Source organism: Pipra filicauda, unplaced genomic scaffold (assembly GCF_003945595.2).
Source record: "Pipra filicauda isolate LSUMZ 115617 unplaced genomic scaffold, ASM394559v2 scaffold71_size5581439_pilon, whole genome shotgun sequence".
NCBI classification, from domain to species: Eukaryota; Metazoa; Chordata; class Aves; order Passeriformes; family Pipridae; genus Pipra; species Pipra filicauda.
The window spans coordinates 3,805,640-3,826,767 of NW_024104887.1; the positions used below are offsets into that span (position 1 = coordinate 3,805,640).

Consider the following 21,128-nt stretch of genomic DNA (forward strand, 5'->3'; position numbering starts at 1 on the left):
CTGAGCCTTTCAACACACCCTGTTTCCCAGGGGTCATACTCAATCAGGAATTCTGCTTTGGGACTTATCTCTCCCAAAACACAGGCCTTGCCTTCCCGAGTGTCCTCACCAGCATCCCAACTGTAAATCAAATGGGGGAACTGGCAGAAGGATGGGGAGAGCATGGGCTCATCACAGAGACACTGCCAAGAGGAAAAATATCATTGTCTTTAATTCCGTGATCTGTGTTGTGGTTTGTGGATCTTACACAGCAAGAATTGGCACAGGACTGCCCTGCCAGGTCTCCTATTTTATTCACCTGGCACCAGCGACACTGCTTGGCCCCTGGAATCCAGGCAGGAGGTGATTCCAAAGGAATTTGGAAATTCCTTCACAGCACATCACCTGCACTGCAGCTGCAGGCACTGCATCAAGGGCAGCTCACACACCTTCACCACTGCAGGGGTATTTCCAAGGCACAAGGACAGCAGCTGTGGAAGGTGCAAGAGGCCATTCCTGCCTTGGATAGACTCAGTCCAGTGGCTTTTCTAGGATTCACATGGATCAACACACCAGAAACTCATTCCCATGTGGCTTTAGGTACCAGGGATGGCTCGTCTGGCTTCATTTCAGTACTCCTGGGATACAGCACAGCCTTTCTCACGTCAGCCAGAATAATAATTCATTGTCAGAAGCAGCAGCACAGCAGGTACTGCAGGTAAACTGAGTAACAAAATTAAATGTTTGATGCCGCTCATGCTCAGGGCAGAGCTGAGAGTGCAGGGTGAGCAGGGCAGGCTCAGCAGTGAGTGCCGGGAGCCCTCTTCAGGCCTCGGATGGGAAAGAAAAAATAATAATAATTTAAAAAAAAAAAAAAAAAAGAAAAAAAAAGGCTTTTCCAGGTGAAATTCAAGCCCCGGGCAGCCAGGGAAGGGCACACGGCTCCCCACACCCGCAGGGCTGTGAAGACCCCCCGCCCTCCGTGCTCCTTCATTTTCCACCCTGCATCACTGGCTGGTGAGCCTGGCCAGACCCAGCCCTCGGAAAATCACAGAATCCCGGAATGATTTGACTGTAGGACCCCGGGCTCCGCTGACCCAGGCGGAGGAGCCGGGTGAGGGAACCCCGAGCGGGTTGGGAGAGGTGGGAGCGGGCACAGGAACCGTCCCGGCCCTTCCGCCGGCGGCAGGAAGCAGGAAGGGAGCGGGCAGGGCAGGGCAGGGATACCCCCTGCGGGGATTCGGGGTGCGCGGGGCGGGAGGGTGGGACACTCATCGAGGGGCTCTGCTGGAGAGGGATGGGGATGGCGATGGGGAGGATACCCCTGTCCGGGGATGGGGCTCCCCCCGCCCGCTGTGCCCTCCCCGAGCAGGAGCCGCTGGCTCAGCCGCGGCGATGCTCCCGTGCGAGATTTGGGGATGCTTGACCCTAAAAGGACCCTAAACACCCACCGTAACCACCCGTCCCAGACACAGCCTGGGCGGCTTCTCCCCAGCTCCAGAGGCAGGCACCGTCCAGGGCAGCACATGGCTCAGTGTTGGACTTGATAATCTTAGATGTCTTTTCCAACCTTAATGATTCCATGAAATCCACTCTCCTCCGCAGGTCTCTCCTGCCCCCGTGGCTGTGGACATGGTGGTCCTGCGGGCTGGGCTCTGCCCTGGTCTCACCGAAGAGATGATCCAGCTGCTCAGGGCGAATGGCATCAGGACAGGTAATGGGGTGGCATCGGGGCCTCGGGTTGGGAGAGGGCACACCAAACTGCACATTTGGTGTGCCCACATCATCTCACGTCCTGGAAGGGTGCTGTTGGTGGAATATCCCTCCGTGTCCTCCTTGCTGAATGTCTTCTGGGTCCCCCTGGGTGGATATAATGATTCAGGAGAGTGTAAGGACAAAGTAGAGATCTCTGCAAAAGCTTTTTGAAGGCTGATCTATTATGGCTTTTCAAAGGTATTTTGGGAGGATTTGTGCAGTTTTCCCTCTGACAAAAGCCCAAGTTCCTCCCACGCTGCACCCTGGGCACCTCCTGCCCTTAGAGGGGAAGCAAAAGGTGGTGCTGGGCACCTCTTGAGCAAAACAGGGAGAATTTTTACCAGCTGCTCTCCCTGATCTGTTTTGCAAGAAACTGTTTTGTGATGGGTGACGGGGCCATCTCAGAGAAAAAACTCAAATGTGGGATATCCTGCTCCTCCACTTGCAGTCTTGGCAGAGGACACAGACACTTCCAGTGTTCGTGGTCTGACCAGGTTTGGCTTCCAAACTCTTGTCCCTCATGTTGTTTGCAGTGGTGGACTTTGTGTCGTCGGACCTGGAGGATGTTGCCCAGAAGTGTTCCCTGTCTTACAAGGTAAAGAGGACTCCTAAGTCCTGGTACATTAATCAGGGATCTCAGAGCTGATCCCCTCATGGCTTGGATGGCCTTGTCTGGGGGAATCTTCTGCAGCAGGTGCTGGCCCTGAACTTGCTCAGTCCTGTTTCCAGACACCTCTCTGTCCCCCAGGCGCTGGTTGCAGTGAGACGTGTGCTCCTGGCCCAGTTCTCTGCCTTCCCTGCCAACGGAGCAGACCTGTACGAGGAGCTCAAGAGCTCCACGGCCATCCTGCCCACTGGGAACCCAAGGTGGGTACATCACCCATCTGCCCAGGGCTGGACTTGCTGCACAAGGCCCTGGTTGCCAGCACAGACTTTGAGTTTCAGTGTGGTGATGCCCTGAGCAGGGTTGGTGGTGTCCATGCCATGCCCAGGGACTTGTCTGCGTTTGGGAAGGGGACTCTAGGGACAAGTGTCTGGGCACTGCTGCTTCCTGATGCCCCTGCCATTCTGGCTGAAGGGGTGTTGATAATCCCCCCTTGTGTTCAACCCGTAGCCTGGACCAGCTGCTGGACTCTGGGCTGTACACGGGGGAAGTGACGGAGCTCATGGGAGCACCGGGCAGTGGGAAGACGCAGGTGAGTGGGATGGAGGAGCGGGGAGAGGACAGGTGGGGTGAAGATGATGCCTGGCTGACATGTCCCTGTCCCTCCAGGTGTGTCTGGGCATTGCAGCCAGTGTGTCTCTCAGCCTCAAGCAGCACGTCCTGTTTCTCGACTCCACGGGGGGTTTCATTGCCTCCCGTCTCTACCAGATGCTGCAAGCACAGACAGAGGATGAGGAAGAGCAGGCAAGTTCCCCTGGAGCTGGTCCCTCTGTTTGCACTAAAACTGCCTTTGCTCTTGCCTGCAGACAACCCCCAGGGGCGGTTTGTCTGCCCAGCTCTGCCTTTGTCCTCATGGACTTTTTTGGGTCCAGACTCTTCCTCCCATGGCCCAGTGGGTGCCGTGCTCAGGACAGACACTGCTCTTTGTTGTTTACCTTGGGAGAAGGGGAGGACTTGCTGTAGTTGCACATACTTTTGCTCCCTGAGCTCAATCCAGGTTACTTCTTCCATCAGTGGAATAGGGACAATGGTGTTCGTGGGGTGGAGGCAAATGAATAAGTGCTCTGTGTCGTGGTGTGAATGTAAAGAGCTGGTGGCAGCTGGGGCAGAGGGAATATGGCAGGTCCTGGAGGGGGTGAGGCTGTGGGTGATGCCACTCTGTGCCACAGCTGGAGGCTCTGCAGCGGATCCAGGTGGCCCGTGTGTTCGATGTCTATGAAATGCTGAGTGCCTTGCAGGAGCTGCGGGATCGCCTCTCCCAGCAGGTACGAGGGGGGGTCTGGGCCCCTCTCCCCTCCCCAGAGCTGCAGGGAGGGCTGCAGGGTGTGCCTGGCAAGTGGCTCCAGATCACCTCGTCCTGGGTGCATTTGAGCCTCTGTGCAGCTCACAACCTCCCAGGCTGCTGGATTTGCAACTCCACATTGCACATGGTCCCTCTTTTCAGGTCATGAGCTCCACGGGGCCTCTCAAGATCGTGGTGATCGACTCGGTGTCGGCTGTGATTTACCCACTGCTGGGTGGCAGGCAGTCAGAGGGTGAGCTGTGTCCTTAGGGTGTGCCAGGAGGCTGCAGAGCTCTCTGCTTGTCCTGAAGAGCATCTTCCTCCCAGGTGTGCTGTGCCTGGAGGTGGGGCTGGGACAGGTTGGATGGGGATGTGACCGCTCCCATCTTTGGGACTGGATAAAGGGGGAGTCAGTTGGCAGTGTTGTCAGCAAACACTCAAACTGGTTGTGGCCGTGGATCATGGCAGTGGTTTGAAACCTGTCCAGGGGACAGGGGAGGCACTGAACTGTTTGTCTGTATGTTAAAACCTCTACTTGCAGTGTCACAGATACATCACAGTTGCTGGCACAGTTTGCAGAGCTCCCCAGAGGCTCCTTCTGCCAGAAGGGACTTTAAATCAGAAGTGAGGATGCCAAGGAGGCCCCTTAAACACCTTCCAGAGGGACTTGCGCACCTGGATGGCAACTAATGCTACCACAGGGAGTCCCCTCACAGCCACAAGTGTAGGAAATGAAACTGTGAGCTGGAGAGATGGGTCCTGTACCTGCTAAATCAACCTGGCCAGCTTTGTCTGAGCTCCTGGTGCTTTCGTAGGGTTTTTTTGGCCTTGGGGCTTCTAAGACAGAAAAGGAGGGGGATTGGTCTGGTGAAGATGTCCATGAACACCAGCACTGGCACTAAATCCAGTGCTCATGCAAATCTAGATGTGGGTCCCACTTTGTAGGTCAATCCCCAAACACCCAAGTGCTTTGTCCTCCTCCAGGTCTGGCCATCATGATGCAGCTGTCCAGGGAGCTGAAGACACTGGCCAGGGAGTTCAGCCTTGCTGTTGTGGTGAGTGTTGCTGCGCTTTGTCCTTCGTGTGTTGGTGTGTGCCCTGAGCCATGGAGAGGCTTTGGAGCCCCTGGGAGAGGGCAGCCCACTCCCAGCTAAGCAGGAGCAAGAGGTTTGTACCCCACAGTGCTCTGCTCCCTGTGTCTCTGCAGCCCACAGATGTCTTATTTCAGTGACTGTGGAGCAAGACCAGGGCTGGTTTGCTGGCTCCTGCTATTGCTGTGCTCAGCCAACATGGCATTCTCTGCTTTGAGCAAGGCAGGGAGATTGAAAGGTTGTTTGTGTTTATTTTTGATATAACACTGTTCATTTAAGGGGCTGGCCAGCCTCCTGGGTAACCTCTTAATTACCTTGGAGGAGCTGCAGGGCATTGCATCATCCTAAGGGAGCTGGGGACTGGAAGGGGCCCTGCTCCAGTTTCCCCAGCTCTTGGCCAAGCAATTGCATTTGCCAATGCAGCCAGACAGGTTACTGGGACCATAATTTATGTGTCTGAACTGGGAAGGCCACAACAGAGAGTGGTGGTCTGCTGAGCCTGGCACTGGAAGGCACCAAGAAAGTCCTGCCCTTCGTTCTGATAAAGCGACAAGGAGGTGCCTGGAAGGACACTTGGAGGCTCCAAGTTAAACCCTCTGGGTGGCTTCAGCACCAGGAGTGATGCAGCTTGCAGATCCAAGCGAGCTCCTACCCGAGTACCTGTCTGGGCCACTTGTCTGGGCTGTGTTTAGAGGGGATGGCACAGCTGTGCCAAGAAGGAAGGCTCAGACTGGCCGTGATCTCCAGTGTTTCATTGCACCGAGTGGCACTGCTTTTCCCGGGCACTGATAAGCCTGTTTGTGCTGCAGGTGACCAACCAGGTGACAAGGGACAGCAGCACTGGCCCACTGAAGCCAGCCCTTGGCCGCTCCTGGAGCTTCGTGCCCAGCACTCGGGTGCTGCTGGAGAGCAAAGAAGCCTCCTGGGACAAAGGCACGACACGGCGTGTGGCTGCCCTGGCAAAGTCACCCCGCCAGGTGAGGCTCCCTGGGCTGGGAACGGAGGAGCAGCTATGGGACTCGGCCCTGACTTTGGAGCAGAGGGTCAGGCAGGATCCAGCCTCACTGGGTGAGCCATGGTGGTGGGAGAGGAGCTCCTGCAGCCTGCCTGTACACTGTGGAAGAGAGGAGCGTCCCAACAGCCTGAGCTTGTATTTGTAGGCAGGTTAAATGAGTGGCACCACTTCCAGTGCAGGTCACTGTGTTCCTCATGCTTGTCTCGCTCTCCTGGTGGTGTGTGGGTCCCATGGAGATGGCTCCTATACCTGCAGAGGGGACTTTGGCTTGACTCCTGCCTTTGCACAGGCAGCATTGCCTAAGTCTCCCAGCTCCAAGCCTCCTCTGCTGCCTGATCCAAATGGGTTTGGATGTGGTGGTGTGCTGGGCAGTGAAATCCATCCTGGATGTGCTAAATAATGGTGTGTCTGGGGATGCCTCAGAGCAATATGTTCTTTCTTTGCTAAATTGCATTGTCTATTTGTATCTCTGGGTTCATCAGACCAAGTTAAAACGGGGGCACCAGCAGAAAGAAATCCTCAGGGGGATATAACTGAGGATTTCTGGCTCTGGGGCAGGTGGTGGAGTGATCTAGAGTCCCAGCAGTGTGAGGTTAAGCTTCTTTCTGTTTCTCCTTGCAGCCAACAGGGTTACAGGTGGAGCTGGACATTGGGAATGGTGATATGCCAGAGCCGAGCCCTGTGACACCCACACAGGGGCTCTGATGTGATGGAAAAGCAAACGTCAAGGTCCAAGAGAGCTGCACAAAAGCAGGCAAGCACACTGAAGGTTTTACAGACCCACTCTGAGGGTCCTGCAGCCCTGGACCAACATGAAGAACCTCTTGTTCTTCAGCCTGGGGGGAGAAACTGAGCGTGGGGTTCCCCAGAGATCTCCGTGCTCAGCAGGCGCTGCCTGCAGTGGCTGGGCCGTGTGGGCAGCACAACAGCCAGCTCCTGTCCTCTGCTGCAGGCTTGTCTTCACCCTGCAGAGCCAGCCCTGTCCTCAGGTGTTGGCTGGGGACCAGCTGGCTTGTCCCTGCACAAACCCATGACTCCCTGTGGTGGTTTTGTTCCCCCCATGACTCGCTGCCCTCTGGACCTGGAGCTCTGATCGTCCTTGGGCAGCTCACAGTGGTCTTGGTTCAGAAATAAAAGGAAAAAGCTGTTGCACACTGTGGTTGTTTAGAGCTGGAATTCAATTAAAGGTGACTGCTGGGAACTTAATTAAAATATTGAGGGTTAGTCCTCAGCAGGACTGGGTTGGGACAGGCTGGAGTGGGACAGACTGAGATGGGAGAGGCTGCTGATGAGCAGGGACATAATCAAGTGCTTGCTCTGACCTTCTCCCCAGAGTAACACCAGGCCTTGTGGGGAGCTGCTGGTGTTTTTGAGGCAATGCTGTGCTGCATAAAGACTTGCTGATAACTGATAGAAGTTCTGGTCTGGATCAGCTGGGGCTGATGAGTCCTGGCTGACACCAGCTGGCCCTGCCTGATGCTCAAGGATCTCTTCAGTTGCATGTGGTGATGTTTGAAATAATCTCTCCTTCCTCTCCAGCGTTTTCCAGCTGCTCTTGCCTGCTCTGGGTGACCTCCTGGGCAGTTATGTGGTGCTGGGGAGGAGACAGGAGGCTGAGATGTGATCCCAGATGTCTCAGACACCCTCATCCTCTGCATAATAAGAGACCTCCCTGGCAGGTGAGCTGAGCCATGGTTGTACTTCAAGGCTGCTGATGCTGAATTTGGGGGCTGGAACTAATTCAAGGCATGCTCATTAAACTAATAACACAGCAGCACAGCTCCTGGAGCCTTCTAGGGCTGTACTGGGCAAAGAGGAGTTTGATTTAGCCAGAATTTGTGTTTCCAGAGTGGACATTAACAGTGTACAGCCCTGTATTCCTGAGCAAATAGCTGCTGTGGGGAAGGGGCAGTTGAAAGGGATATGTGAACACACATTTTGGTTTCCCAAGAGGCAGCACCAGGTCTCAGCGTGGATTTTTGTTTGAAACATCTGTCAGAGTTGTGTTTTCTGTGAAACTCAGCTCTTGGTGCTCCCAGGGCTGTGGTTTAGGGGGCAGGTCCCACCTCCTCCATCGTGGCCACCCAGCCACTGCAGCTCCGTGTGCATGGCCGTGGGAAAGGCCATGATCCCAGCAGGTCCTGCTGAGCAGGGGAACGTGCCAAAGCAACAGGAGCTGAGCCATTAAATACATAATTTTTACTGAAAACTTTTTAAAGTCGTGTATTTATTTGTGTTTCTGGGCTTTCCAAGCCCAGGAGGGGAGGTTTGGCCCCAGGGATTGCAGCCTGGCTGGAGGATGGTTTTCCTGTGCTGATGTGGCTGGTCCTTACAAGCAGAAATTTAGCTTGGTGCATCTCTTGGAGCTGTGAATAAATCTCTTGGAGCTGTGAATAAAGAGCTGGTGCATGCAAATTTCAACCAAAACTCTGTGCTACTATTTTATCTCTCTGTCTGTGGTTATTTAGGGGAAGCAAAGCTCCCAGGGTGGGGAGTGTGAAGCAGAGAAGAGCCAAATAGAAACCTCTTGGGTTGTATTTGAATGAAGAGGGCTTTCTGGATGTTTCTTTCCCCTAACTAGCAGGGGGGTGAGAAAAGGAACAACCTACTTTGAACCCTCACCAGGCTCAGCATGAGACCAGCCATGTGCCCAGTGTGCATCTTTCCTGTGACCCCTGAGACATGGCAGAAGAAAGTCTGCTCTTGCACTCAGTCACTGGGGAGTCACGGGGTGGTGATTCAACAGGGACATGGCCAGCCTGTCTGGAAAGGTGAGGATGTGAAGTCTGGGCTCCTCCAAAGCTTCCCATCCCAGCTTTCATAGGCATAGTCATGACCAGGGGGGATTTTCTCTTCTCAGCAATCAGCTAATTGCAGCTGTGGGAGTTTTATGCCCTCTTGGGAAACAGCTGGATAGGTGGGGGAGGACGGTGAGAGATGAGGCCTGGCTGAGTTTCGTGTGGCAGCTCCTCCTCTCCCTGTGCTGCCGAGGTCACAGGGATGTCCTGAATTTCTGGCTGCGTTGCTGCTGTGGGTGCTGGTTATTGCTTGGTGTGGGGACACCAGAAGGGCTCAGGTTATGGCAATCTATTACCTGATCTGGAAAAACCTGACTTCTTACTCAAGCTCATTTGCCCTAAATTTGCATAGTAAAATCAGGCCAAAAAGAGTTCCTGACCTCAATATCCTAATTCAGCCTTTCTCCTCCATGCTCAGACAGGCACTTCTGCAGCTCTGTAAGGCAGAGCTCGGGCTGTCCCCACTTCCTGCCTCTTCCCCTTGCTTAAAACAGCTGGAGAAGCACTGGAAAGGCTTGGAGCAGGGCAATGAAACCCATCCAGGGCAGACAGGGCTCCTCTCACCCCAAGAAGCAGGGGTGCCTTTTGGCACTAAGGGCTTATTTGCCTTTGATATGTATAAAACACGCATATAAGTGTGTGTTTATAGGTACTGTGTGCATATTTGTGTCTGTGTACACGTCTCTGTCTATCTGGCTGTCTCTGTATGGGTGTATCCTCAGGATGAGAGGACATGGTCTCAGCCTGCAACAGGAGAGGTTCAGGTTGGACATTAGGAGGAATTTCTTCTCAGGAAGCATAATAAGACATTGGGATGGGCTGCCCAGGGAGGTGGTGGAGTCACCTTTGTGTTTAAGGACAGACGTGGCACTCAGTGCCATGTTCTGGTTGACAAGGTGGTGTTGGATCATAGGTTGGACTTGATGGTCTTTTCCAACCCGATTGATTCTGTGATGTCGGTATACATCCACTTCCCGTGCAACGCGGTCAAGCCCCGTGCGCGCCGCAGGGACACCCCCGAAACACAGGAGACCCCCGCAGTGTCCCCTCCTTTTCCCACGTGTCCCGCCCGGGTCTCGAACACGCGGCCCCCGGAGCCGCCGCGCCGCGCGCTGCCCTCCCGGCCGGCGGGGGGCGCCGCCGAGTCCTCTGGGCCGCCAGGGGCGGTGCTGCCCCGCCCGGCCCATGGCGGCCGCTCCGCCCGCCCGGCCCCGCGGGCAGTTGCCATAGCGCCGCCGCCGCCGAGCGCAGGGACCGGCACCGGGATCGGGATCGGGATTGGGATCGGAACTGTCTGCCCCAGGCCCGGCCTGCCCCGGCCCGGCCCCGGCCCCGGCCTGCCGCCCGCCCGGGACGCGGCTCTGCGGGAGGCAGGTGAGGCGGTTGGGGCGCTGCCGGTGTTTGGGGGGGGGGTGGGGGGTATGTGGGGCGGTGAGGGGCTGTCAGGTTTGGTGTGTGTGTGTGTGTGTGTTTGTGTTTGTGTTTGTGTGTGTTTGTGTGAGGCTTTGAGATGACTGCCATGATCTGGGGGTTGGGGTTTGGGGAGGCTGCCAAGGTTTGGGGGTGTGGGGGGTAGTGGGGCAGTGAGGGGGCTGCCAGCGTGTGTGTAGGTGTGTGAGGGTTTGAGGGGGCTGCCAGGGTTTGGGGGGGATTATATGTATGAAGGTCTGGGGGAGCTGCCAGGGTTTGGGGGGGGAAATATGTGTGTGAAGGTTGGGGGAGCTGCCAGGGTTTGGGGGGGATTATATGTATGAAGGTTGGGGGAGCTGCCGGGGTTTGGGGGGGGGAATATGTGTGTGAAAGTTTGGAGGGGCTGCCAGGGTTTGGGGGGGGAATATGTGTGTGAAGGTTGGGGGAGCTGCCAGGGTTTGGGTCTGTGGGGCAGTGGAGGATTGTCAGGGTTTGGGGCTGTGGGGCGGGGGGGGCTGTCAGGGTAGGGAGGGTGCACAGGGCAAAGGGCCATGAGGCAGTGGAGTTGCTCCTGGGGGTTATCCAGGGGCTGTGGGGTGAGGGAATGGCTCTGGATTGGGCTGTTGGCAAGCTGGGGGGACATGGGGCAGGGGGAATGAGGATGCTCAAGCCTGGACAGGTGAGTGGGGCAGGGAGAGGCTGCAGCACGTGGGTTTAGTTTTGGGGAAAGGTTGTAGCACCTGGGTTTAGTTTTGGGGAGATGGGGTAAAGGGGCTCCCTCACAGGGAGCGCTTCCAGGGTTTCCCTAATGAAGGCGAGTGGGACTCTGGTGCAGCCTCTTTTTTCTTGTTTAAAAAGTGGCATTGAGCAACTCATCCCCTTTCTGAGTTGTGCTCCCAAGGGCACACCAAGAGGTGTTTAGTAGGTTGTTCTGCTCAAATCGTTATGAGAGCTGAGGAATTCTGGTTAAGCACCAGCCTTCTGTAAAGCTCTTTGTGTAAATTGTTGTCTCTTTGCATCTTAGCATGTCTAAGGTGTAATTTGGTGTCAAGGACCCAAGTTATTTTCTTCTCTGCTCACTTTTTGCTCAAAGCTGGGGGTGGTACAGCAAAGTGAAAGCCGAGCAAGCCCTTCCTTTGCCACAGAGAGCAAAAGGAGTTCAGAAAATAAAAGTACTCGAGCGTCCTTCAGAGCAGTTTGTTCCTGTAAGCAGGTCAAGGTGTTTCCTGTGGGGAAAGTATTGACTCATCCTCCCATCGGTTTCTTACCAGTGTTTCAGTGAGTGCAGGTTAATAAAGGTCAGCTCTGCAGTGAGAACACGCACATGGTCCTGTCTGAGCCTCCTCACACCAGGGACTTGACAAAAAGGCTGAGGATGGACAGTGTGATAAATAACCAGCTGCACTCCAGAGTTTCTCGTGTTTTCAGACACTGCAAGCACAGCCAGGTGTACTTAGGTACTGTAGAGCCAAGTATAACACTGAGGGCAGATAGCAGTGGGTTAGTTTTATGGCTCTTTGATTAAGCTGTCCCCAGGGTAATGTTTAGTTGGGTGAGGCAGGAGGAGTTTATTTCTGTTTCGTTTGAGCTCACTTCCTGTTCTCTGACACGCAGCGAGTCCTCCGTGGGGAGCACAGGACGTGGTCTTGGGTCTGGAGAACTGTTTCACAGCAGTGGAGGGACTCGTGGTAGTTTTCTGTTCTTTCTAACCTGGTTATGGAATTGGTAGAGCACTTAATGGATCTACAAAAAGGCTTTGCTAGCTCTCCATGCCATCAGGATGTGGAATGACAGGTGCATTACAAGTTGGCATTTCATTGTGTTCACACTGTAGTGGGTTGCGTTTCAAAACTCCGAAGCTCACATTTTAAGATAAATGATCATTTAGGCATATATATGATTACATAAACAAAGAGTTTTAACCCTTTGTCTTTTCACTGTGAGCTTGTTTTTCCAGAGCTGAGGAGTGGAGCAGAAAGCTGTGAGCTTTAAATGTCTGTTACAAATTCCAGATCCTTGGATTTCCCTATCTCCACTCATCCAATACTGAATGTCCTTAACACATGTGTCCACAGTGATGGGGAGGGGGGGGTCTTGTAGTCATTCTTTGTAATCATAATTGCTTTTGGTGGCACAGTTAGGTTTAATGAAACCACACAATCACCTTGGGCTGTTGTGTTTCCCATTCTGGGCAGTTCTCTCTGGTGCTGGGAATCCTGGAGCAGAGTTACCCGTGTCCACCTGTATCTGCAGATCCACTCAGCTGTAGCAACTGAACTTTTAATGAAAAGCTGATTGCTTTTGACAGTGGTGTTCATGGCTTAATGCTTAATTGCTCAAGGTTTTGCTGAATTGGGTTAGTTTTAAAGCCATCATTTAAGTATTGTGTTTAATTGTAGAGTAGGAAATGTAGGCTGGCTTTCAGTCTTTCTCATTGGCAGGTACATGTGATTGGGCTCCTAAAATGAGACCTGAATGCAATACTCTGCAAGGAATAATATAGATGATTTTTTAGGGGGGGTTGGTGCTCACTAGTTGTGTTTCTGACTGAAATCTGCCTTCTTTTCTTCAGGTCTTCAGTTTTCTCTTTATTGTGGTTGACTTCAGTGTGGGTTTGTGTTGTTTTGTTTGCTTGTTTGTTTGTTGAATCGTGTAATTTTCACTTGCTGTTGTGCAACTTCCTACCATGGCTTGTTGTTAATAACAGCTGAGATTGTAAACTCTTCAGTCAGGCTGGGGCATGATTTGAGCTGACCTCCTAGTTCTGTCTATAAAGGGTCATTAAACCTGTGCTTTGGACTTTGAGCCTGGTGGAAGAGTGGAAGCAGATTTCCAGGGTCTGCTCTGGTGTTCCTGTATCTGTACCTGGCTCTGGCTTGTTGAGGGGGCAGTGGAGCTGGGCAGGCTGTGTCTGACCCAGGACTGCAGCTTTGTGTCCTCAAGTCTAGCCAGGTAAAATGCTCTCCTCACCTGGGGTGTGTTGGTTTCATGTGATACATGCAGGAAAAAATTGTGCTTCATTACTGTTAGGCTGCTTTCCTGGCCCTGAGAGAAAGAATGTGTTTTCACAGGTATGTAAGTTATAGAATCTCTGAATGGATTGAGCTGGAAGGGACCTTAAAGATCACCCACCTCCAACTCTTCTCTAAACCCCCTGACCAGTCCTGAGGGATACAGAGCTTGATCCAAAGATAAGAAAATCAGGAAGTACCTTGAGCCAAGTACTTGGTGCTTAATAAACATGTTGCAGGCAGGAGGATAATGAGATGCAGATAAGTGTGTGTTCACGTCCCTTTTTTGGACACAACTGTGTGTGACCTGCTGCTGAGCAGGGAAAAGAGGACCTGTGGGTGCCTGGCAGTCAAACTGAGGGAACTCAGTACTGCTCTCTGGTCTGAGCTCTGACTACAAGCATAGCCTGGCTTTAAATTACCTGGGTGTTGCTGTCAGGCTGGGCTGGGCTGGTTGCTTGAGTCTGGGTTGAACTCTGGGGGCAGTGGTGCAGCCAGTGAGGGCTGTGCTGCTGTTCCTTGCCTGTGCTTTGTGCTCTGCACTTCCACGGCCTCACCCCGGCCTGGCTCCTGCTCCCCTAATTCCAGTCATTAGCCTCAATAGCACCTGCCTGTGGCTCCCCATATCAAGCCTGTTTTCCTCCCCTTTAACTGTCATTACCAGAAGCCAGAAATTAGCAGTGTGAACTTCCATCAGCTGGCTCTGATGGAAATGGAAATGCTTCACAGGGGAATAAGTGTCATCTCTGTTTCACAGGTGGGAGAATCCCAACACTGCTGAGCTGATGTCAGGACCAGGACTCCTCTGCATGCCAAGGCTTCTAACCCCCTGATGGTATGTGCCTCCAAAGCCAATTATTCAGTCTTCAGCAAGGTTGAAAAGTTATCACTTTCCTTAAGAAACCAAGAGTGTGACTGTCAGATCAAGAGTTCACATTTTGTATATTGGTTTTCCCCTTCTTTCTCAGCCAGTTTCCCCAGAACTGAGGGGGCTCGTTCTAACCTCTGAAAGGCCTTTTGGCTTGTTAAATTTATGTTCCCGTAAGGGAATTTCTTTAAAAAGAACTGTTGTTTTCTGAGGTGCTGTTTATTCTTCTCAGTGTCTGTAAAATTTACAAATTCTTCCCATTAATTGCTCTTGAGGTTTTCACTTTACTCCAAAATATTTATCAGGCTTTTTTCTCTTAATGCCCTCTGGCTCCTCTGCCAAACAGTCTTGGAATAGGAATTCCCACATTTTATTTCAGTGGAGACTAAAATATTAATGTAACATCAGCTTTTTTTAATGCTGCCACATTTTTATTTAAATTCAGAAGGCTGTGGGATGTGCTTATAGGAATACACTTAAGCAGCACATGCTTTGAATCTTTTCGTTTAGGCTGATGTTAAGTGAGATTTTAAACAGGCAAATTTAAAATACTCTCCTTTGGGAGTAGCTTGTGTCATAGTAACCTCTGTTGCAAAAAGGATAGTTCCTTTGGGCATCACATTGTGTATTTGCACATGGATGATTTCAAATTGCAGTGTCACAAGTGGCACCGCTGAGTCCCCACACCACTCGGTGTGTGCACGAGCTTTTATTGCTTTGGCTTTTCCCCAAGTGAGCCAGAAACCCGTGGAAGTCCAGACTGAAACTGGATGTGACACCACTTTTTGCTGATGTCAGAATGCCTTGCTCAGAGAGAAAGGACTGTTGGCATCTGTGCGTGGCTCCCTCGTGTCCTTCACCCCGAGCCTGGGGCTGGTGGAGTCACTCAGGTGAGGAGTTTCCCCAGTGCTGTGTTTGAGGACACTCTCCACCAGGTTGCATCATGTGCTGATAAGTTTCTTTCCATGGATGTGTTGGTGTTCCCTAGGCCATGGTTATTTGGGAAACTGCCCAGCAGTGCCATTCCTGGGCACGGAGGGTGATGAGCAGCAAGTTAATGTCCTGCTCTAGTTTGGTGTTAAAATAATCGTGGCTGGGCTGGAACCACAGGTGGTACTGCTGCTCTGAGGCACTGAGGAATTCCTGCTCCATGGGATTGCCTTTGAATTTGTTTTATACATATCTTGAAAAGTAGCTTTGGTTCATCTGGTGGAATGGATTTCTTTGTAAACACTTGGATCTGTTAATCTGGAGGAGGAACAGGTTTTAAAAATGGTGAATTAACGGTTAAAAGAAGGGAAATGTTTCTCTGTTTAGATTAACAAAATAACTTTTCTTATTGAATCCTATATATGCCCAGGACTGTGGGCTAGCAGCAGAGAGGGATAAAATGTCAAGCTTGATAGATTGTTGGAGCTGGTTTTTGGTAGTTAAACAATAATGAAGCTGTTGTGTGCTTGCAGGGAAACACTGAGCTCTGTGTGCAGACTTGGGCCTGGAGAAAGTTCCAATTGTTCCAGAGAAGGGCGAGTTCTAAAATGCAGCTTCTGTGGCTGGTGGCACAGCTGCCCAAATCCCTGCCTGTCTTGAGGCCCTTGCACAAGCATTGCAGAGTAGTTTGGAAACAGTTTATTTTTCGGATTCCAAATAAAGTGTGGGTTTCAAGGTCCCCTTTGACTGTATAATCAAAAAAGTAGAAATCGAAGCCGGTGTTTATGCAGGGAGTGATTCATGCTCTGGGAGCTCAGGGCACAGGTTTCTGCCAGTCAGAGGCTGATACCTTGCATAATTCATCCCTTCTGTTCCTGGGATGGAAAGGCTTATCAGTTGTTGCAGGGGATCCTTGGCAGCTTAGTCAGACCTCGCTGTCGCTGTGCAAAGGGCCCTGGGGTAGGAGGAATAAGATCCTGTGTCTTATGCAGAAGAGAAACAAGAGGGAACTGAAGCAGGTATTTAATAAAAATAAAGCCCAGCACCTCAGCCTCCTTTTTGACAAACTGTTTCTCTCTATTCCTGCTGGTTTTTTATACTTCATATTACCTGCTTCTCTGACTTGAAGACAATCACAGACAGGTTTTTGCCATGGAAGTACTGAAGTCAGGAATGTCATTGCGAGTGAAGGAAGGAATTCCTGAAAAGAATTGAAATATGTTGTTCAGCTCTCTGCTGGGCTTCAGGGGTGACTTGCAGTGCCTACAAGGTGTGCACAGAGAGTGCAGTTGGAATTCAAAGCACCAGTAAATGACTACTTGTGTATGGTAAAATAACACCCTTAAATACGAAATACTTGCAGTGTTTTTTTATGCGCCTGTGCCTGCCTTCAGGGACATCTTCGGTCTGCAAATGGCTGTGTCTGATGGTCCTGAATGGTGCTGATCCCATCTCTGAAGTCTGTGGGTGAAAACCTCTTTCAAGGTTTACAGTGTGTGTATTTTGGAGGTGACACACTGCACCTCTCACACAGTTTCACCGTTCTGGTTTGTCCCCCTCTCGCTGCGTTAAAGGCCGTTTGTATCACCACGTTTTCAGACAATGTGTGCAACTGCATATAATGAAGCCTTTTCATCCAAGGGAATGTAGGCCAAACCCCAGCCTGGTTCATGAAAGGCTTCACTTTGTCTGAGGGAAGTAAGATGATTGTTCTTGGAAAGAGGCCTTGTCTCTCTGTCAGTGCTGCTCTGCCCAAAGCCAAAGTTACTTGGTAAGACATTGTTCTGGAGGCCTGAGCTTGCTGTTTTACTTCTGGATGTGGCCCTTAATAACACCAGCCAAAGCTTTCATTGCTCTGGCAGGAATAACAGATGCAGGCTTGAAATTAAATCTGTGTTATGTGGTAGAATTTCCTAAAAATTCCCCTAATAAAAGCAAACGTGAAGAAAAGGGTATCAACTATTACTGTCTATTGTATACTTGCCTGATCAGCTTTAGTCCTTGATTATGGAGGAAACAGTTTATAAATATTTATTGAACTTTCTGAACTTGTGAGTAAAAGGGAATTTTTACAGTCCACAACAGATTTGAAATCTAAAATCCTAGATGTTTCCCTAACCAGCAGTTTGATAACACGCTGCCTTCCTCAGACCTTCTCTTGTCTCAAGTCCCAAGAACGTTTGTCTTTTTTGTTTATTCGTTTTGTGGGTTTTGTTTTTTTTTACAAGGCCACGTTTTTCAGTAACACTTTTTTTTTTTTAAGTAAACCCAAGCTTTTTAAGCAATATTTTGTTCTGCATGTTAAGCATATTTTTCACTGTGAACTGGGAAAGTTCAAAGTTTGAGCAAATCCAACAACAGCAACAAAAAACAAACCACCAAAAACCAAACTGGACTTGCATGTCTCTTGCACTTGTGTGAAATGTGAATTTGGCCTCAAAATCATCTTGTCTCATCCTTCTTTTATACATTATGTGTTTTCTTCTAATGTAAACTTGTTAGGATGCTCTACAGAAGTGCAAGGAGGTCGTTCACTCTCAGCATTTCTTCCCAGAAGTTCCTCACTTCTGTGAGCTGTGGTAGTTCTCTGACAGTACTTAATTCCATTACAAACACAGTCCTGCTTTAAAGAAATGAAATATTAACTTGATTCCATTCCCTGGTGGGGCTTTATCTGCATTCTACTTACGGAAAACTGAAGCACAGAGAACTGAAGGGGCCCAGATGCTCACAGATAGAAACTGAAACCAAAAGTCCTCACCCTCCATTGTCTCATATTATTTATCCCATTACTAATCTGAAAATAATTACCCAATGAGATTTCTTAAAATTCAGGTGTTTTTTTATTTAAAAATAGGAATATCTGGTATCTGATTTTGTTTGTGTAATCAAGAACGGGGCAGTTTCTGCTGAACTATTGAACTGAGACAAGTAGAGCTCAAAATAGAAGAAAGTTCATGTTGATGTTATCAGGTCAGTGGTGGAAAAGATTGTGTCATGGGGAACTTTTTGTCGTGCTGAAATGCCAGATAAGCCGTTGTTTGTTTGGGCTCTGAGGACAGAGGCGAAGATGTTTTGAGGTTTTATTTAAAAAATTGGAGTTCTTTGTTGTTAAAGGGCTGTGTGAAAGCACAAGGCAGCTCAGTATCTGTTCCCAACCTCCGTGACAGGTGGCCTGGCTTTATTCTTCCTGCCCCAACAGCAGGGTTTAGTCTAATGTGAAAACCTTGTCTGCCATTTTACAAAGCAAACAAACCCAGAATGGAAAGAAACGCTCCTCCCAGTTACGGAGAAGCTAAATGAAAACGTGATGATGATGTCTGTGCGCTGCAAAGGTCGAGGAAAAAAACCAACAAACCACAGTAGATTTATTGGTTTGTAAGACCCAGTGGTTTGTGGAGCACTGACTCATGGTGTCTGAATGCCTGGGCTTGCCAAAAGCCCTGCACTGAAATGTGCCCCCGAGCTGCCTGTGGGCCTGGGCCATATATGGGAAATTTCCTCTCCGGGACAAAGGTAGGGAATCCAGGAGGTGCAGGTCCCCGACCTGTCTGAAGCTTTCATTACCTCCTGTCCTCCCAGTCTATTGTGAAAATATATTTTATACAGGTTGGATCCAGCAGTGATTCCATGTTCAGGGCTTTCTGTTTGATCCCATGGATTTAGCAGGATTAGGTGAGCGGTGCCATCAAAGGATGCCCGTCCGGCCTCTGCTGGCACTGCACACAGGTGCTGAAAAGGCTTGACAAGGAGTTTGAATGTTCTGCCATAATATATGTATAGAGACATGGCAGTAAAGGAGAACTACCTTTTTTGGGGGATAATGGCTTTAATTCCAAGAGACAAATGTACATTTACTTGAGTGGTTGGTGCTGATAATGTAGGTGAGCTCCTGTACCTGCTCTTGCAGACTCTCCTGGGGATCTGACCCCTCTACTCAGTAACCAAAAACACAGGACCAGATGGATGTTGGGCCTGTTCATGCTTAGGTTTGACTAAAGCCTGGATTTCAGGCTGCTTTATTTTGGGTTTCCTAGTCCTTAATATTCTGCAGAGGTTGAGGCTGGAAGGAGAGAAGCACGGCAGTCAAACAGGGGTGGTGGTAAAGGAACTGATTACAATCCTTCAGCCCTAGAAACAAACACTGTGGATGGCTGGAAATGGACATTTCCACAACATCTGCCCCGGGAATGCTGTAAGGAGCTCGTGCTGGTCCTGCTGGCAGACAGGGATGGTAAGGCTTGAACTTTCCCTCAGTGTTCCAGCTCTTCCCCAGGGCTGCTCGGAAGCAGTTCTGATTTCAAATGCTCCAGTGCTAAGTGGAGATTGGCACAAAGATAATATTTACAGAAATGCTTTAAGAGTGCAGCTTCAAAGTGCCTCTCAAAGTTCCACCTGTACTAACTTCCTTCCCAAGAGGGTGGGGCGTTTAAACTCGGCCACAGATGAGGTGACTGGACCATAAATAAACTCACTTTCTTTTCTGTGATATCTTTTGTTGTCTCAGTAACAAAACGAGTCTTCAGGTTTATATTCAATATCCTGGACCTTTTTTTAACTCCTGACTAATTCAGAAGTATTTTCTGCAGTCTGGGAGAGCAGAGCTTCCCACACTGTTTCGGATGTGACGCGTGTGCTGGTCTTTGTACGTGTCTGCAGTTGCATTTTATTCTATTTCAGCACCTAGTTTGGATTTGAATTCAGGTTAATTTGGAGTAGGCATAGCTGTGAAATGAGTCTGCAGTGTTTGTACTTGTTATGATGTGCCTCAGTTACATACATCCAGATCTGTTTCAGTCCAGCCAAATAAAAATTATCTTTTTTCAGGCTCCAGTTAAATAGGTTAGAGGTTGCCTGCCAGTCTGCACAGAGCTGTGCTATATGCAGTCTTACTGCATGTGCACTTTTCCACTTGTATAAATTCCATGGGGTTTAGGTTGATTTTTTACTGACAGCTTCTGGAATAAAGGGGGGGAGAAGAGTAGGTTTTGCGAGTGAGCAATTTTGAAACTATATTTTAGTTTTGGGAGGGGGAAGATTTAGAAGCTTACTCTTTAAAAATAAACCTGAAGCTTGGCATGACAAGTAATTTATGGGATTTCCAACTGGTGTTGAAGTTTATCAGCAAACACTCAGTTCTGGGTGTTGGAGACACAGCGACAGCCCGGAGTCTTTAGACCATTAGTGCCAACTGTAATCCTAATTTCAGGGACAGTTCATGCAATTCTGGCTGATCCTGTCCCACCTCCAACCCAGTCTCAGCTCTTGGATGAGTAACAGTGGAAGACTTAAGGCTGTGCTTGTAAACTGTCTCCATTTTAGGAACAGCTGCTGTAGAGGATTCCACTTCTCAGAATCCTGGTGCACCAGGTGGGACAAGGGTTTCTGTGCACATCACTGCAGTTTTCTGTGTCCCCACCTCTCTGCTGGTTGGGGGTCAGGCTTGTTTTAAGCTTGAGGAGCTGTGTCTGGGATAATGCACCTCTTTCTTCTCCCTCCAACTGCCTCCATATGCAGAGGCCTCTGGGGCCAAGGATTTCAACAGCAATAGCTCGATCTCCTTTCATCTCAAGTGGGAACTGTAGTGATGTGATGAAAACACAAATTGACATAATTTCTCCAGCTCCCTGCATTCCCCCATTTAGGAGAAGAGTATCATTAGAACCATCTGACAGTGGTGGAAGCTGAGGTGAGTCAGAGCTGTTCCCAGGATGTCCCTGGGTAAACTGTGGATCTGCTCCTCTTTGTTTGCAATACCCAAATGCTGAAGTCACTCAGTCTTCTGCAGCACAGCAGAAAATTATTTTCAGCAACTTTCTATTCTGGGCATTGTAAAATTTGCTGAGAGAGTGAGGTATTTGTAACATTGAGAGGAGGAGGAGACTCCCTGAAAAGCTTCTGCTGTCCCTTTGGAGCCCCTTCCTGGCTTCCAGGTGGGCATGGACCCAACAAACCTCCCCCAGCTATTGTCACATGAATGTCATGGAATAGTGGTCTGGGTGGGTTTTGAGATGAAGTCTGGAGAGTATGGAATGACAGCTTTCCTGGATTAAAACTGGTTAAGGAAGCTACACAGTTATTTAAATGTCCAGGTTTTCCTTGAGCAATTTATTGCTACATATTGCAATTATTGCAATTACAGTTTTAGCAGTGACCCGCTGCAACTAAATCTGAGAAGACCTGTGATGATGTGAATGAATAGAGAAACAAATCCATTATGGCCCTTTTCCTCTGTAATAAAAAGGACTGGTTGAGTTGGTAGGTGATAGTCTAGGATTCCTGGACTGCTCCTTGCTAAAGTTTTCCTGGACAGCTTCCACTTTCA

At 50.1% G+C, this 21,128-nt stretch overlaps 2 protein-coding genes across 4 annotated transcripts in view; both read left to right on the forward strand.

Moving 5' to 3' along the window:
• Window positions 1–332: 332 nt before the first annotated feature.
• RAD51D (RAD51 paralog D) lies at window positions 333–6,945 on the forward strand. Its single transcript, XM_027726006.2, has 11 exons — window positions 333–697; window positions 1,585–1,693; window positions 2,268–2,329; window positions 2,483–2,601; window positions 2,849–2,930; window positions 3,008–3,142; window positions 3,568–3,663; window positions 3,843–3,933; window positions 4,665–4,735; window positions 5,581–5,748; window positions 6,408–6,945. Exons 1-11 carry the CDS (start codon window positions 539–541, stop codon window positions 6,489–6,491), a joined length of 1,176 nt encoding a protein of 391 aa, XP_027581807.2. The 5' UTR covers window positions 333–538; the 3' UTR covers window positions 6,492–6,945.
• Window positions 6,946–9,775: 2,830 nt separating this feature from the next.
• RFFL (ring finger and FYVE like domain containing E3 ubiquitin protein ligase) overlaps window positions 9,776–21,128 on the forward strand; it is a 29,024-nt gene continuing 17,671 nt past the window's right edge. For 2 of the 3 annotated variants that reach the window (XM_027726008.2, XM_027726009.2), the window contains exons 1-2: window positions 9,776–9,958; window positions 13,763–13,840. The gene's annotated coding sequence lies outside the window, so the exon portion shown is untranslated. Of the gene's footprint in view, window positions 9,959–13,762; window positions 13,841–20,471; window positions 20,493–21,128 lie in introns of those variants that run through there. The other variant, XM_039389345.1, reaches the window with a different exon arrangement.